The sequence below is a fragment of the Macaca thibetana genome, chromosome 14 (assembly GCF_024542745.1).
Source record: "Macaca thibetana thibetana isolate TM-01 chromosome 14, ASM2454274v1, whole genome shotgun sequence".
NCBI classification, from domain to species: Eukaryota; Metazoa; Chordata; class Mammalia; order Primates; family Cercopithecidae; genus Macaca; species Macaca thibetana.
The window spans coordinates 110,774,092-110,789,858 of NC_065591.1; the positions used below are offsets into that span (position 1 = coordinate 110,774,092).

General features: G+C 51.7%; 3 protein-coding genes across 7 annotated transcripts in view; 1 reads left to right on the top strand and 2 right to left on the bottom strand.

Annotated features, from left to right (window-relative positions):
- The window catches only part of RPS25 (ribosomal protein S25), a 34,546-nt gene that overhangs the window by 91 nt on the left and 18,688 nt on the right, over positions 1–15,767 (bottom strand). The window contains exons 2-5 of one of the 2 annotated variants that reach the window (XM_050758468.1): positions 2,543–2,604; positions 2,220–2,315; positions 1,620–1,803; positions 40–138 (exon numbers count right to left, since the gene is read on the bottom strand). In XM_050758468.1, coding sequence (XP_050614425.1) covers positions 44–138; positions 1,620–1,803; positions 2,220–2,315; positions 2,543–2,545 — 378 coding nt within the window. In that variant the 5' untranslated portion in view covers positions 2,546–2,604 and the 3' untranslated portion in view covers positions 40–43. Of the gene's footprint in view, positions 1–39; positions 139–1,619; positions 1,804–2,219; positions 2,316–2,542; positions 2,967–15,767 lie in introns of those variants that run through there. The other variant, XM_050758467.1, reaches the window with a different exon arrangement.
- TRAPPC4 (trafficking protein particle complex subunit 4) lies at positions 3,017–8,146 on the top strand. Its single transcript, XM_050758448.1, has 5 exons — positions 3,017–3,255; positions 3,431–3,605; positions 4,664–4,767; positions 6,273–6,399; positions 7,808–8,146. The coding sequence occupies exons 1-5, from the start codon at positions 3,081–3,083 to the stop codon at positions 7,884–7,886; spliced, it is 660 nt and encodes a 219-aa protein (XP_050614405.1). The 5' UTR covers positions 3,017–3,080; the 3' UTR covers positions 7,887–8,146.
- On the bottom strand, positions 9,130–15,665 carry SLC37A4 (solute carrier family 37 member 4). 4 transcript variants are annotated; one of them, XM_050758422.1, is made up of 10 exons: positions 15,613–15,665; positions 14,031–14,373; positions 12,990–13,222; positions 12,424–12,667; positions 11,717–11,875; positions 11,383–11,468; positions 10,748–10,861; positions 10,471–10,536; positions 9,969–10,107; positions 9,130–9,854 (listed from the first exon to the last, which is right to left on the bottom strand). In XM_050758422.1, the coding sequence occupies exons 2-10, from the start codon at positions 14,176–14,178 to the stop codon at positions 9,688–9,690; spliced, it is 1,356 nt and encodes a 451-aa protein (XP_050614379.1). In that variant the 5' UTR covers positions 14,179–14,373; positions 15,613–15,665; the 3' UTR covers positions 9,130–9,687. The 4 variants fall into 4 exon arrangements, with proteins under 4 accessions (XP_050614379.1, XP_050614380.1, XP_050614381.1 ...); XM_050758423.1 differs by having other exon boundaries at positions 14,984–15,622; XM_050758424.1 differs by lacking the exon at positions 15,613–15,665 and adding an exon at positions 14,967–15,601.

Here is a 15,767-nt window from a genome sequence, read left to right on the forward strand (position 1 = left end):
TCTACCTCCTACTCCATGAGCCCACGCATTCCTACTCACCTATTCATGCATCTTCACCAGCAGCTGGAGCATCTCCGCCCTTGGTATTTCTGGTGTAAATTACTTGAGCTCTGTGCTTTGAAACCAGTTTGATAAGTCCTAGGGAGAGAAGATAGTAGGATGAGATGCTTAATAGATGCTATAATAGAAACTAGTAAGGTTTTTGGTTGGGCATGGTGGCTCATGCTCGTAATCCCACCACTTTGGGAGGTGAAGGCGGGTAGACAGCTTGAGGTAAGGAGTTGCACACCAGCCTGGCCAACATGGTGAAACCCCATCTCTACCGAAGACACAAAAATTAGTGAGGCATGGTGGCACGTGTTTGTAATCCCAGGTACTTGGGAGGCTGAGGTGTGAGGACTGCCTGAACCCAGGAGTTGGTGGTTGCAGTGAGCCAAGATTGCCCCTCTGCACTCCAGCCTGGGCGACAGAGTGAGACTGTCTTTAAAAAAAAAAAAAAAAAAAAAAAACCCAAAAAAACAAAAACATACTATTAAGGTTTCTGTTTTGGCCAGGTGTAGTGGCTCATGCCTATAATCCCAGCACTTTGGACAGGTGGATCTCTTGAGCCCAGGAGACCAGCCTGGGCAACAGAGCAAAACAGCATCTCTATTTAAAAGAAAAAAAAAAAAGGCCGGGAGGGGGGGTCCTCTCAAAGGTGCCCAGAATGTACTCAAACTCCTTGGCTCAAATGATCCTCCTGCCTTGGCCTCCCAAGTAGCTAGAAATACAAGGGTATCACTGCACCTGCTTAATCTGACGTTTCGTAACAGAGAATCCTACAGTTTTTAACGATCATCTATCTTTACTTTTCCTTTAAATTAGGGACCCATTATCTTCCACCGCACCTCCCCGCCCCCTTTTTTGAGACAGTCTCTTGCTCTGTCACCAAAGGAGTGCAGTAGTGCCATCTCGGCTCACTGCCACCTCCATCTCCTGGGTTCAAGCAATCCTCATGCCTCAGCATCCTGAGTAGCTGGGATTATAGGCGTGCGCCATCACGTCCGGCTAATTTTTGGATAAAGACAGGTTTTCACCATATTGGCCAGGCTGGTCTCGAACTCCTGACCTCCGGTGATTCACCCGCCTCGGCCTTCCAAAGTGCTAGAATTACAGATGTTCAGTCACTATAGTTAGCTGACCCTTCTTATTGTGGAATTATGGTAATCAAACCATACTACTGAGTAGACCATGCTAAATTTCTGGCTTTAAAATTTAATACATCAAAATATTTACCATAAAGGTTTTCAACATTTTCAAAATTGTTTTAAAATATTAATCTAATTATTTCAAAACCTGTTGTCCCTGTAATTCTATGCATCCATTTACTTGAAACATAAAAGATCCTTGGGCTTCACCAAACTGCCACAGGGTCCACAGCACGAAAGTGGCTACAAACCCTAAGAATTCATCTCAGGAGTAAGACATCAGAATTACATTACTAACAGTCAATGGTCAAGCTATGCCTTTTTTTTTTTTTTTTTTAAATTCTGCTTTTCCAGCAAAATCACTGAAGATGGTTAACGTGGTCAAGACAATTTACCCTACACAAAAGCACACATGTAGGATACACCCCTCACCTTTACTAAGGAGCTCCTGAAGGGCTGCCCTGGCCAGGGAGCCTCGAATCTTCAGTCTCTCAGAGACTACAGCTGGGGTTATAAGTTTATAGTTGGGAACTTCCTTACAGAGTTTGTCGTAGGTAGCTTTGTCAAACAAGACTAAGTTATTGAGCTTGTCCCGAACTTTGCCTTTGGACCACTTCTGCTCACCAAAACAAAACAGAAACAAGTTAGTATTTCTGGCAGAAGCACCCTTTCCCTCTCGAGTAATCTGCGTCAGAGAAATCTGTTCCATCATCATCAAAGATAAATTACACATTACTAAAAAAAAAAAAAAAAAACCCGACAGGTGCTTGGGCTTCAGAACAGGGGCCGAGTCCCCACTAGATCAGTTAAAAATCACACGACAGGCACAGAGGCAGACACTTTACACACTGGTCTCATTTTCATGATCCTAATGGAAACTAGGAAAAAGAATGAATGGTGATGGGAGGATAAACTCTCACATTTTTACTCTAGAAATCTATACCTGAAAAACCAATTGCTATACAAGCTACCTATTACCAGAAGGCTACGGGAGGGAACCCCTAGTCTCTCTCAGAGGGATCTTATTCCTACCTTCTTTTTGGCCTTGCCCCCAGATTTGTTCACTGGGTCTTTGTCTTTCTTGGCCGACTTTCCGGCGTCCTTCTTCTTCTTGTCGTCCTTGGGCGGCTGTAGGAGGGCAGCGGGAATGCAACCAGGTCCTCAAGTAGCCCCAAACTCCCCTAATACTGCGCCCTCAGCCCCCGCAAACTCCACCACCGAGCACATGGGCGAAGCAATAACCGCGCCCGCCCTGCAACCAAGGCCGGCAGGCCAAGGAGAGCTCCCGCCGAAGGCTCTCCCCACTGAGTCCTCAAACCCAAGAACCCCGGCGAGTTCATACCCCTGTAGCTTACCATTGCGAAGCTCGGGGAGCAGCAGCAGACACCGCAGGCTTGCTAAGATGTCGGACAAAAAGGAAGCCCTGCTCAGAAACGGGCCCAGAAACCTCCGTCCGCTGTAAGTACTTCCGGGGCAAGAGGCGGAGCCAGGCGGAGGAAGTCCCACGGCGAAGTGCTCGCCCTCTAGCCTCAAGAGGAAGACAGGAAGTGAATTCTAGTTCCCAAGCCGCACCGCCTAAATACCGCGCCAGGTTGTCGGAGTCCAGGCTAGTTGTGACGCAGTACTGTAGTACTGTTTTCCGGCACTGATAAACGGAAAGCAATCCACCAGGTCTCGGCAACTAACTTTCCGGCACTACTTATGCCCGAGCGTGTCGCTCCCAATGCGCAGGCGCCGCAGGTGCCGCAGGTGGCGGCATGCAGGGCCTGGGAGGAGGAGGAGGAGGAGGAGGCGGCGGCTGGGGTGGGGCCGGGGGCAAGTGCTGTGATGCGGTTCCGGGGAGGGGCCTTCGGGTAGCGGCCGAATGACAGTTTCCGAGCGGCAGCGGCAGTGATGGCGATTTTTAGTGTGTATGTGGTGAACAAAGCTGGCGGCTTGATTTACCAGTTGGACAGCTACGCGCCACGGGCTGAGGCTGAGAAAACTTTCAGTTACCCGCTGGATCTGCTGCTCAAGCTACACGATGAGCGTGTGTTGGTTGCTTTCGGCCAGCGGGACGGCATCCGAGGTGGGCTAGGCTCGGGCCGGAGGCGGGGGGTGGGGGGGGGGACGGGCCCCAGTGCTGCAGAAGTGGGTTGGTTGTAGGTGCCGGGCTGGGGGAAAGGGGGTGGTGTCGGGTCTCTTGTCCCCGCGGCGGAATCCCGGGGCTGCAGTTTCGCTGACCGTTAGCTTTACCTCTGCAGTGGGCCATGCAGTGCTGGCCATCAATGGCATGGACGTGAACGGCAAGTACACGGCCGACGGGAAAGAGGTGCTGGAGTATCTGGGTAACCCTGCTAATTACCCGGTGTCCATTCGATTTGGCCGGCCCCGCCTCACTTCTAATGAGAAGCTCATGCTGGCCTCCATGTTCCACTCGTAAGTCCCCCGTCTCCTGAACGGCAGCGCTTGTAATTTGTCTACCTTTTCTTAAATCGTCATTTTGGTGTTATGAAAAACGCAACCGATCCAGATCTAGATTTTAGGTAATAGTGGCAGTGGTGTCATTTTTTTTGTGGGGGGAGAGGAGGGGGCACGGAGTATCGCTCTGTTACCCAGGCTAGAGTGCAGTGGCGCGATCTTGGCTCACTGCAATCTGTGCCTCCCAGTTTCAAGCGATTCTCCTGCCTCAGCCTCCCGAGTAGCTGGGATTACAGGCGCGCGCCACCAGGACCAGCTAATTTTTGTATTTTTAGTAGAGACGGGGTTTTTGTTTGTTTGTTTGTTTGTTTGTTTTGAGAGGGAGTCTCGCTCTGTCGCCCAGGCTGGAGTGTAGTGGCCGGATCTCAGCTCACTGCAAGCTCCGCCTCCCGGGTTCACGCCATTCTCCTGCCTCAGCCTCTCTAGTAGCTGGAACTACAGGCGCCCGCCACCTCGCCCGGCTAGTTTTTTGTATTTTTTTAGTAGAGACGGGGTTTTGCCCTGTTGGCCAGGCTAGTCTCAAAACTCCTGACCTCAGGTGATCCACCCGCCTCCGCATCCCAAAGTGCTGGGATTACAGGAGTGAGCCACTGCCCCCGGCCGAGGTGTCATCTTACTTAAAGTCAACTTCTCTTCGCTGAGCCTTAGTTTCTTCATATTTAAAGAAAGCCAGTTTAACTAAATGATCTTAAAAAATCTTTTCCTGCTCTCAATTGTGGTATCAGATGTGCCAGCTTTTGCTTAAAAGCACAAGCTTAGTAAGCGCGGCACACATTCCTAGAGTAATCATTGTATCCAAAGTTTTAGATGTAAAATGTCTTAAAACAAAGTATGAATGTAAAATATTCACAGAATTCAAATGAACTTAAAAATTTTGACACTATTGCCAGACAGTTCACACTACTTCTCCTGACTGTCCCAGGCCATAACGTTAACTCCTCAGCAAATAGGGACACTTCAGTGGAAGTTTGAGAAGCACTCCTGCCTTAGAGCAACTTTGCCTCCTTTGCATATAGGCTGTTTGCCATCGGCTCCCAGCTGTCTCCTGAACAGGGAAGCTCAGGCATTGAGATGCTGGAGACAGACACATTCAAATTGCACTGCTACCAGACACTGACAGGTATGCATCTCCACGGAGGCCAGAGGAGTGTGATGGAGAAGGTGGGGAAGAGACACTGACAAGTTTGCATCTCCAGGTGGGCCAGAGGAGTGTGGTGGAGAAGGTGGGAGGAGGGGATTGACCAAAGACACCTTTGGTAAGCAGGAAGAGGGGGTATACTTTTCCTGGCACAATTCTTTTTTTTTTTTTTTTTTTCTGAGCTGTTTCACTCTTGTTGCCCAGGCTGGAATGCAGTGGCATGATCCGCCTCCTGCGTTCAAGCGATTCTCCTGCCTCAGACTCCCAAATAGCTGGGATTACAGGCATTCGTCAACATGCTCGGCTAGTTTTTATATTTTTAGTAGAGACGGGGTTTCTCCATATTGGTCAGGCGGGTCTCAAACTCCTGACCTCAGGTGATTGCCCACCTCGGCCTCCCAAAGTGTTGGGATTACAGGCATGAGCCACCGCACCCGGCCCACAATTCTTTTTTTTTTGAGATGGAGTTTCACTCTGCCACCCAGGCTGGAATGCAGTGGCATGATCTTGGCTCACTGCAGCCACCACCTCCTGGGTTTAAGCAATTCTCCTGCCTCAGCCTCCCAAGTAGCTGAGACTACGGATGCCCACCACCATCCCCAGCTAATTTTTTGTGGGGTTTTTTTGCTTTGTTTTGAGACAGAGTCTTGCTTTGTCGCCCAGGCTGAGTGCAGTGGGACGATCTTGGCTCACTGCAGCCTCCGCCACCCGGGTTCAAGCAATTCTCCTGCCTCAACCTCCTGAGTAGCTGGGATTACAGGTGTCTGCCACCACGCCCAGCTAATTTTTGTATTTTTCTAGGAGAGATGGGGTTTCACCATGTTGGCCAGGCTGTCTTGAACTCCTGACCTCACGTGATGCACCTGCCTCAGCCTCACAAAGTGCTGGGATTACAGGCATGAGCCACCGTGCCCGACCTTCCTGGCACAATTCTACAGACACATCTGTTTGTTTTGCAAATACAAAACCAATATTTAATCTGAAACTGATTTTGTGCATGCCACCCAGCATGTTCAGCACAGGTTATCTTGTGTTCAGATAAAACTCACCTTAATGCTAGCCCTGTTGCATGTACTTTGGAAGGTGTTAAATGTCTTTCCAAAATGAAATGTGAAAGCCAAATGGATATGACCTTTGGATTGCGAGTGTCATTGCTTCACCCCTTAATTTACTGAAAACTGCCTGAGTTTGTCCCTTGCCTAGCAATGTTTCTGCTGAGGGACTCCAAAACTGTTAGTTAGTAAGTGGTAGAGCTAGAACTCAAAGCTTGGTCTTAATCAGTTGGGTGACATAATAAAGTTACTTCACTTCTCTGGTCTCATCAGTAGATTCAAAGGCTTGCCTTTCCTGCATTATGTGGTAAAAATAATAAAATTAAAATGGGCTTATAAAAGTGTTTTGCAAAATTGAAAGTACCGTACAAATACAGAATGACACTATTTGCTCCAATGTCTACCCTTTGGTAACCATTCTTGGTCTCTCTCCAGGGATCAAGTTTGTGGTTCTAGCAGATCCTAGGCAAGCTGGAATAGATTCTCTTCTCCGAAAGATTTATGAGATTTACTCAGACTTTGCCCTTAAGAATCCATTCTACTCCTTAGAAATGCCCATCAGGTAAGTGGCTCCACTTCTAGATACTGGTTAAAGCCTCCTTGCCCCAAGCCTCCTTGCCCCTCCCTGTGTGCTCTGTCCAAAGTTAGTTGAAGCATAGTAGAGTATTACTTTTTTTGTTTGTTTTCGAGACGGAGTTTCGCTCTTGTTGTCCAGGCTGGAGTGCAATGGCGCGATCTTGGCTCGCCGTAACCTCCGCCTCCCAGGTTCAAGCGATTCTTCTGGCTCAGCCTCCCGAGTAGCTGGGATTACAGGCATGTGCCACCACGCCTGGCTAATTTCATATTTTTAGTAAAGACAAGGTTTCACCATGTTGGTCAAGCTGGTCTCGAACTCCTGGCCTCAGGTGATCCACCCGCCTTGGCCTCCTACAGTGCTGCGATTACAGGCGTGAGCTACTGCACCTAGTTGAGTATTACTTTTAAGTAAGACAGAAGGACAGGCCGGTGGCTCACATGTGTAATCTCAGCACTTTGGAAGATGGGGGGGTAGGATCACTTTAGCCCAGGAGTTTGAGATCAGCCTGGACAACATAGACCCCATCTGTACAAAAAAAAAAAAAAAAATTAGCCTGGTGTGGTGGCAGACACCTGTAGTGCCAGCTATTAAGGAAGCTGAGGTGGGAGGATTACTTAAACTCGGAAGGTCAAGGCATCAGTGAGCCATGCTCATGCTACCGCATTCCAGCCTGGGCAACAGAACAAGACAGTGTCTCTAAATAAATAAGACAATCGCTGGGTGCGGTGGCTCACGCCTGTAATCCCAGCAATTTGGGAGGCCGAGGCGGGCAGATCACTTGAGGTCAGGAGTTTGAGACCAGCTTGGTCAACGTGGTGAAACCCCACCTCTACTAAAAATACTGAAAATACAAAAATTAGCCGTGTGTGGTGGTGTGCACCTGTAATCCCAGCTACTCTGGAGGCTGAGGCAAGAGAATCACTTGAACCTGGGAGGCAGAGGTTGCAGTGAGCTGAGATTGTGCCACTGCATTCCAGCCTGGGTGACTCTTTAGAGAAAACAGTCTTTCCTTGGGGTTTATGTCATTTTTTTGGTTTTTGTTGTTGTTTGTTTTTGAGACAGAGTTTCACTCTTGTCACCCAGGCTGAAGTGCAATGGTGCGGTCATGGCTCACTGCAACCTCTGCCTTCTGGGTTCAGGCGATTCTCCTGTCTCAGCCTCCAGAGTAGCTGGGATTACAGGTGCCCGCCACCATGCCCAGCTAATTTTTATATTTTTAGTAGAGACAGAGTTTCACCATGTTGACCAGGCTGGTCTCAAACTCCTGACCTCAGCTCATCCACCAACCTCAGCCTTCCATGATACATGTTGTTCTTCAAGCAGTTTCCCCTGGCTTAAGTGAGGAGAAAGCCTCAGGCCTCACGCTTTTTTTCCCACCTTGGGCCTGGCTTAGGTGTGAGCTCTTTGACCAGAACCTGAAGCTAGCCCTGGAGGTGGCAGAGAAGGCTGGAACTTTTGGACCTGGGTCATAGGCTGAACCTGTGATGGACCCCCAAATTCTGAGAGTTCCTGCAAAAGGAATACTGCAGTGGAAACCCCAGCAGCCTTGTTAGTGCACTGGAAAATGGGAGAATGCGGACCCTGAAGACAAAACTGATTCCTGAGCCTTAACACTGTGTTCTTTCCTTCTGTATATACCATGGTCTTACTTTCCAGCTCTGTATGGATTTATTTTTGGAGGAGCTAGGTCCATAAATGTTGTAATAAATATTCCTTTGATCTTGGTGTTTGCTCTCTATCTTAATCGATGGTTTTGGGGGAAAGGTAAAGGAAGGGAGACAAAAATGGTGAGGGAATTCTGGGAAGATGATTATGTTCTAGTAAAAAACATAACAAATATGTGTTCATTAAATAAATGAATATAAGATTTTGAAGCATGAGCACTGGATCTAGTCCCAGAATTGCTGCTGATTTCCTGGGGTCCTGGGGTGGTGGTGGCTGTTATAATGATGATGATGGGCCGGGCGCGGTGGCTCAAGCCTGTAATCCCAGCACTCTGGGAGGCCGAGACGGGCAGATCACGAGGTCAGGAGATCAAGACCATCCTGGCTAATACAGTGAAACCCCGTCTCTACTAAAAAAGTACAAAAAAACTAGCCGGGCGAGGTGGCGAGCGCCTCTAGTCCCAGCTACTCCAGAGGCTGAGGCAGGAGAATGGTGTGAACCGGGGAGGCGGAGCTTGCAGTGAGCCGAGATTGCGCCACTGCACTCCAGCCTGGGCGACAGAGCGAGACTCCGTCTCAAAAAAATAAATAAATAAAAATAAATGATGATGATGATGGAACATATATCAAGCACTTACAGTCAGGCATTCCTGCTTTATCTCACTTGATCTTCACCCTAAGCCCAGGGGGTACGTTCTGTTACAGATTTAGCAGACTTTCTGCCTCAAAGTTTCCAAGCTAGTTACTGACAGTATGGGTTTGAACCTAGGCTTTCTGACTACACACTCAGTAAACCACTGTTACACGTCCTCCCTCCATCAAGTTATTTCACCTGTCCACAACCCAATAGCTTTATCTCTAAAATAGTCATTGAACTATTCAATGTTCAGGTGAAGGCAGAGGAGGCATGAGCTTTAAAGGAGTCCATCTACACTTCAGCTTCCCGATTCCAGGGAAATGAAGTCTTTCCCTTTTGGGGTGGCAAGAGCAGGTATCAACAGTATTTCCCAAGGAAGCTGTCTCACTTTGAAAAAATGAATCACTGACAGTGTTCAGTATCAAATCTAGTTTTAATCTCCTATAACAAGTCATCTTTTCTTCCCACCTATACCCAACTGCGCCTAGTGGTACAGTGAGAGTGATAGCCGCCTCTCTTTCCCTGGAGTCTGAGGTATTGGCAACAGCTGTCGCCCACTGCTGAGAGGACTTAGGACCCAGCAGAAGTCAAGGGCCATTAGTGCCCTGCAGCTGCAGGGATAGCCTCACTTCAGGTGGGGATGGGGTAGGATGGGGACAGGATGGGGCCTAGGAAAAGAAGAAGGGTACAGGAGGCTTCCTGACTGCAGAAGTTTTCTGTTTGTCTGAAGGCAGGAAATAGGAGCTAATGGAGTCTAAGGCCAAAGGTTATCTTTTAAATAGAGCATAGGACCGGGGAAACTGGGACCTCACTAGCCACTGATAGCTTCCAGCGCCACCTGGGTGAGGGAAAAGGCGCAGAAATGGAAAGTGAAAGGTTCAGGGCTAGCCAAGCAGGCCCCGCCTTTTCTCCCCCCCACAGCGTGCAGGGGGAAGGCCACCGTGGGATGGTGCTCTGGAACCTGGACTCTCTTCACTCAGCCTTCTTGGACACTCGGCCCATCTTGGTGCGGATGTTTCGTAGGAGGAAGAAGGCAGCTGTGCTGGCTGCACAAATCACTTCAGCCACCCAGAAGGCTGTGCTCCAGCTGTAGTGCTTGGCAATGGTGCTGAAGGGCAGCCCAGCCAGAAAGCCGCCCACTGTCAGGAGGAAGGGGATGAACCTAAGCCAGTGGTGCTAGCTCCAGCTTCTCACTGGTTTATATGCAAAGCACGGGTCGGGGTGAGGGAGAGACTCTAGAAAGTAACACTTACCATTGGCCATGAGTCCCACAATGGCGTGGGAGGTGCCACACAAGTTGGGAGGGGCACTCTCATTGGCTATGACTCCAAACAGGGCAATGGGACCATACGAGGAGAAACCAAATACAGCTCCCAATACCAGGATCCAGAGCTGCCAAGGGCAGAGTGGAGTGGCATTCAGAGTTGGAAAGCTGACCTGCCTGCCCACCGCTGCCAAAGCGAGGAAGGAGGCTTGGTCCCCAGGAACAAACGGGAGTCATAAAGGGACAGTAAGTAAGTGACCCTTTTCCTCCCACTCCCCAACACAATTGACAGTACAGAGCTAGAGTAGCAGATGCCACATTGAGCAAACCCTGGGACCTAGGTGGGCAAGGAAAGGAGGTACAGAAGTCATCCCTCCGAGCTAGAGGCTGTCCTCAGGATTCACACAAATTGGACTGGCTAGGGGTAAGGCAAAGGGGTAGGACAAAGGTAAGACAGACTAGGAGAAAAACCAGAGATATCTTTAAGGCACCTCATGCTCTGTAAAGCCTGTGAGCTCTGCGAGAGGGTGAAGAGCCGGAGTCCAGAAAGCAACGTCCTAGAGGAGCACAGGGAAGAAAAGAAAACCAGGCCCAGAGTGGAGGAGGAGAACCCAGACACAGAGAGGAACGGTCCAATCAGAACTGAAAAGGGAATCTGAGAGGCAAAGAAAAGATTGGCCCAGGCTACAGCCAGGAGAGGAAGAGAGAGTCAGTGGCCCTTGCCTTCTCTCCTTGTGCCCTGCTGTGAGCCAGGCCTTTCTTAATTACCTTGGGGGAGTCACTGGTCACTGTTACCCGGAAGAGGTACATGGTCACTGTCATGCCAGCCATCATGAACAGCAACAGGCCATGGCGAGGGTTCCCGTAGATGGACAGTCCCGCCTATGGATACAGTCCCGGCAATGTCACACCCTCAGAACAGGGCAGAGAACCCCCATCCCTGGACTCTGATACAGCAGGGACTCTGCTGACAGGTCTTTGGCAATCCCACCTCAGTTCTTGGCCCTGGGCAGCTCTGGGAGGCCCTGGGACCTGCTCATTACATTCTGAGGCCAAACTCCACAACATCCCTTCCTCCCCCATGGGGCAGGTCTAGGACACGTGCTGGGGAGTGCACCTAGTCTGTTCCCAGCCCGTTTTCCTGGGGCTGTGGAGAAACCTATAGCTAAGTTAAGAAATATTCTGGCTATCCTTCACATCAGTTAAAATTCTCCCAAGAGCCTTACCTCCACAACTGTAGGAAAGCTAAGACCAGCCCGGAATCGTTCCCTCCTCACCCGGTCTAAACCAGCAGATGCCAACCTGCCTGTGCCCTGGGACTCCCATCTCTCCAGTGCCTGTCTCAGCCATGCTGTGAAGACTGAAAGGGACCCTCCTCCTTCCTGTCCCTTCTGCCCACTCACCTTTGCCATGGCCCGGTCTGACAGGTAGCCAGCTGCGATGCTGCCTACAAGGCCCCCAACTTCCAGGGCACTCATGTAGGAGCTACCTGCAGTGGGGAGTTGTGGTAGGAAGAGGGAAGGGAAGGGTGGGAGGGTGTTACACATTGGGGTTGTCCCACAGTGGCTTAAACCTGGAGAGGTACAGGGTTCCCATGGGTGACTGGCCATAGCTGCCTGAGTAGTGCCCGGCCTCAAAGAACAAATAAAGAGGATAAAGGGAAGCAAGGCCTGAATTTCCATCCCCTGCATTGGTTCCTGCTCCTTATGTCCACCCTTGTCCCCATGCTCATCTTACCTACAAGGGCTGACTGTCCTTTCTCCTGGATAAGGAAGAACTGGCCCCAGTCAGTACAGCAGGTCTTTACTCCAAACACCACAAGGTAACCAGTGGAGAGCACCCACAGGTAAGGGGATAGCAGCAGCTGCTGTAGGGTGCTCTCCTCCTTCAAGGAGCCTGGAGGTAGGAAGAGGCTGGGTGTCAGGCTCGGCTCTGACTGCTCTCCCCAACCTGAGCCCCCAACATTCATTAACCAGCTACAGGGGCAGAGTCCATCTGCACAGCCAGGATCAACGTGAAGGGTATTCCCTCACCCCACTGCTCTCCTCTCCCCTTCTCCTCTGCAAGCTCAATGAATGAAAGAGAAACAGGACCAAGGAGGACCAAGCCACTTAAGGACCAAGCTCAATGAATGAAAGACAAACAGGATCAAACAGGCCTAAACCACTAAAGCTCATGATTCTATCTATCCAGGACAGGGAAGTCTGTGCTGTTGTGAGGAAAGGCCAGAAAATAACATGAGTCACAGCTCTTGCTGGCTCTGCCACTTGTCCAGTATTTAACTGCCTCTTGGGATGGAGTTTTGCTCACTCCCCATGCAGCCTTCGTTACCACTCCTTCCCCCACATCCACTGACTAGCATAGGACCAGGCAAACGCCTAGTCTTCAACAAAAATCTGCCTGCTGAATGAGTGCCCCAGTGGTTGGCTTGGGTGGGGGCTTACCCTTCTTGCCCTTAGAGGGTGTGGGGTCCAGGTTGCGGAGTCCGACATCAGCAGGTTCATTGTGGATGAGCAGAAGACAGAGGAAGGAGACAACCACACACAGTGCCCCAGACAGGGCCAGCGTGCTGCGCCAGCTGTAGCTCTGGGCGAGGACGGTTGCCAGGATAGGGCCCAGCCCTCCAGCCAGGTTCATGCTGGTTGACAGGATGGCCCACCAAGTGCCAAACTGAGATGGCTCAAACCACTGTGGGGCAGAGAGCAACAACATAGGTGCCCAGCCTACTGCCCATGTTGAGGGTGGGGTCAGGTGGGGCAGCCCTAGAAGCTCACATTACAGGGAAGAGGGAGAGGGCGCTTCTGTTTGGCAGGGAAGTTCCCTCCTCTGCCACCTGATCCCACCACTCTCAGCCTCCTAAAATATCTTGACAAGCAATAGGAGCTGGCCAGGAACTGCTCAGGAACCTGCTCTGGGTTGGGTATGGAGGTGGTGGGTAAGAAGGGGCGCTCCCACATGCTCTTTAGGCATCCTCTATGACAATCCAAACAGGCTCTTTGGAAACACTCACCTTCCTCAGGACCTTCCCACATGGGGGCCAGCCCAGCCCCTGGGCCAGGCCATTAAGGAACCAGAGGGCAGCAAAGACAGGTACTGTGGAGCTCCAGGAAAAGAATATGTTGACCAGGCCAACCAGGAGCAGCCCAGAAGAGAAGAGCCAGCGAGCACTCATCTGGTCAGACAGCACTCCACTGACAAACTTGCTGATAGCATAAGCTGCTGACTGGCTGCTGGTGATGAGCCCTGCAGGGGAGGGGAGCAGGGAACAGTACACTTAGGGGTTAGGGACCAGGGGAGAAACACGGGAGCAATGGAAGAAGGCATGGGGTCAGGTGTGTAGGGGTGCCCAGTGGGGTGAGACAGGTTACTTCCCAGAGGAACAGGAGGAGCCTGCGCTGCAATCGGACACTCACACATGGGGCCCTACTACTTCTGCCACTTCTCCTGCCTCACCATCAGCACTAGCCCCAGACTGACCCATGATTCTCAGCTACAGTTGTCAGGGAACAAAAAGGGAGCAGGACATGGCAGCTCCCCATCCCTGGGATTTGCATATGGGATTTCCCACCTCACCCTGGATGCCAACCCCGGGCCTCTAGCAGTTCTGTTGCTCCACCACCCAACATGGGGCGAAGGGCTCAGGATTGGAGTCAGGGACCCTGTCCCTCCTGAAGGGTAGCATGCCAGGCCACATGAAGTCATTGTGCCAACTTTTTAGTTTCCAGTGCTCACAGTGTCAGTAGCCAGCACTCACCCTGAAGCCTCCACATGCACCCAAACAGATGTGAAAACCATGCTCAGAAGCCCCCAGACACTCTCAGAATAAACAGTGCCTCCAGGGGCATGCGCACACACATCCACACACATCAAATAAGCAGCCCTCCTTAGCCCTGCATGCACCCACATCCATGGATCTCAGAGCCTCTTTTTCTGGCACCTGGCCTCTACTGCACAGACACTCCACCCACACGACATGCCCGTACACAAACACCCAGTGTGTCCTGCTGGTTCTGTGTCCCCAGGCCCACCACCTTGCTGTTTCAGGGCTCACCCAAATCATCCTTGTCCAAAGGGATCTCTTCCACCAATGATGGCATGACAAAGGAGAAGGTCTTGCGATTGAAGTAATACAGGCTGTAGCCCCCAAACATGGCCGAGAAGATCACAGTGCGATAATAGCCATAGCCCTGGGCTGCCATGGTAGAAAAGAGCAGGCCCTACCAGCCAAGACGCACAGCCTTTGACCACAGCTCCTGCTTGCCACTCTCACAGTTCCCAGATCTGCTGAGTTGGATTTTTTCTGCTCCCTCCTCCACCCAGCCTCCCAGGCTCCCTTTATAGCCACCTCCTGGACAATCATTAAGCCTGGGGAGGCTCCTAGGGGACCCAGTGTCCTGAGGGAAACAAGAAAACAAGAGATTACTGATCACCAAACTGCAGGGGGTGGAGGAGGTCCCAGAAGGAGGCATGCCTGTGAGCCAGGCCAGCACCCTGTGTCCCCAGAATTTCTGCCTTTACCTCCTCTATCATGTCTGCTTGCCTGTGAAACCAGCTTTGATTAAAGGTTCAACCTAATTACTTTTGTCTGCATGAGCCCAGGGGAGGCGGGGGGGGGGGGGGGGGGGGATGAGCAGAGATGCCCTCTCTAGCCCTGCTCCCTCAGTCACAGAACCTTCTCATTCATTCATGGAAGGTTTATTAACTTACTAGTTGACAGACACTGCACTTGGCACTAGGTTAGTTTCTACACCCACTCACCACCACCCCAGCAAAACACAAAGTCAGACACACACCCCGTCTACCCCACTTCTAAGCCTTCTAGAGAGGGCCTCAATCCATGGAACTCTCAATCCTTAGCACATAATAGATGTAATTGTTTCCTACAGTTGCCCCCTGTAATTCTAAGCAAAGGGGACCTCCCCAGTTCAGGTCCCACGGTGTCACACAGAAAGCCCTGCTAAGCTCTGATGGGGCCCCACAGAGCTACCTCTGGATCCCCATTACCCTGCGACGTCAGTCTGGGCTTCCTTTGGGCTGGCTGGGGGCTGCAGGGTCTGGTTTCCAACCTGGGGGACGTTGGCAGGGGCCGCAAGCAGAGGGACTGGGCAGCCCGTGGGCGGGAAGGTGCACAACAGTCCCGCCCAGGGCCCCGGCAACATGCCCCGGCTTTTCCGCTCAATTGGTAAAGCAACTGGAGCAGAAGGCGTAGGCGCACGCGGAGCGAGGGACCGCACGTATTCCCCCGGAGGCCCCGCGCTTCTGGCACCCAGAGGCTCAGCCTGGTAGGGGAGGGCCAGGCGGCGGGCGGGGGAGGAGGAGAGGCGGCGGGCTCCTGGCACCTGCCCAGCCCCGTGTCCTCACGCTACTCAGGACACGCGATTGTGCGGCTGGAAACCACGGGGCCGGGGGTGCAGGAGCTGGAGAGGTGCGGAGACCACAGGACTGGCGCCATAGAAAGGGGTCTTGTGCTGGTCAGGGGCAGCGTCTCGGTGCCCCCAAGACCCATGAATTGTCTCCGGAACTGCAGGAACAGCTCCGGGTCGTATCGGAAGTTGGGGTTAGCCAACAATGGATCCCCAAGACCTGAGAGCCCCGCCCTCAGGTGACGCCCCTCCCCCGCATACCGCCCCTACCTGAACAGAGGCAGGAGCCCGAATAGGACGGGGCGGAGCCAGCGAAGGCTGCGCATGCGCGACGAGCGGGGGCGTGGTCTTCTCCTGCTTCTTCGCTTGCCGGCAAGTGGAGTTCTCCGCGCCACATGCCGGGGACATCGACTTACTCCCTTCCG

Excerpts from the sequence above, each read along its gene's own strand:
- TRAPPC4 (XM_050758448.1), top strand. The coding sequence starts at position 3,081 with ATGGCGATTTTTAGTGTGTATGTGGTGAACAAAGCTGGCGGCTTGATT. Across the intron at positions 3,606-4,663 it reads CTGGCCTCCATGTTCCACTC|GCTGTTTGCCATCGGCTCCC; the intron begins GTAAGTCCCCCG and ends CTTTGCATATAG. Across the intron at positions 6,400-7,807 it reads TCCTTAGAAATGCCCATCAG|GTGTGAGCTCTTTGACCAGA; the intron begins GTAAGTGGCTCC and ends GGCCTGGCTTAG.
- SLC37A4 (XM_050758422.1), bottom strand. The coding sequence starts at position 14,178 with ATGGCAGCCCAGGGCTATGGCTATTATCGCACTGTGATCTTCTCGGCC. Across the intron at positions 10,537-10,747 it reads TGACCAGTGACTCCCCCAAG|GACGTTGCTTTCTGGACTCC; the intron begins GTAATTAAGAAA and ends GTGCTCCTCTAG. Across the intron at positions 10,108-10,470 it reads CAGGCTTTACAGAGCATGAG|CTCTGGATCCTGGTATTGGG; the intron begins GTGCCTTAAAGA and ends TGCCCTTGGCAG.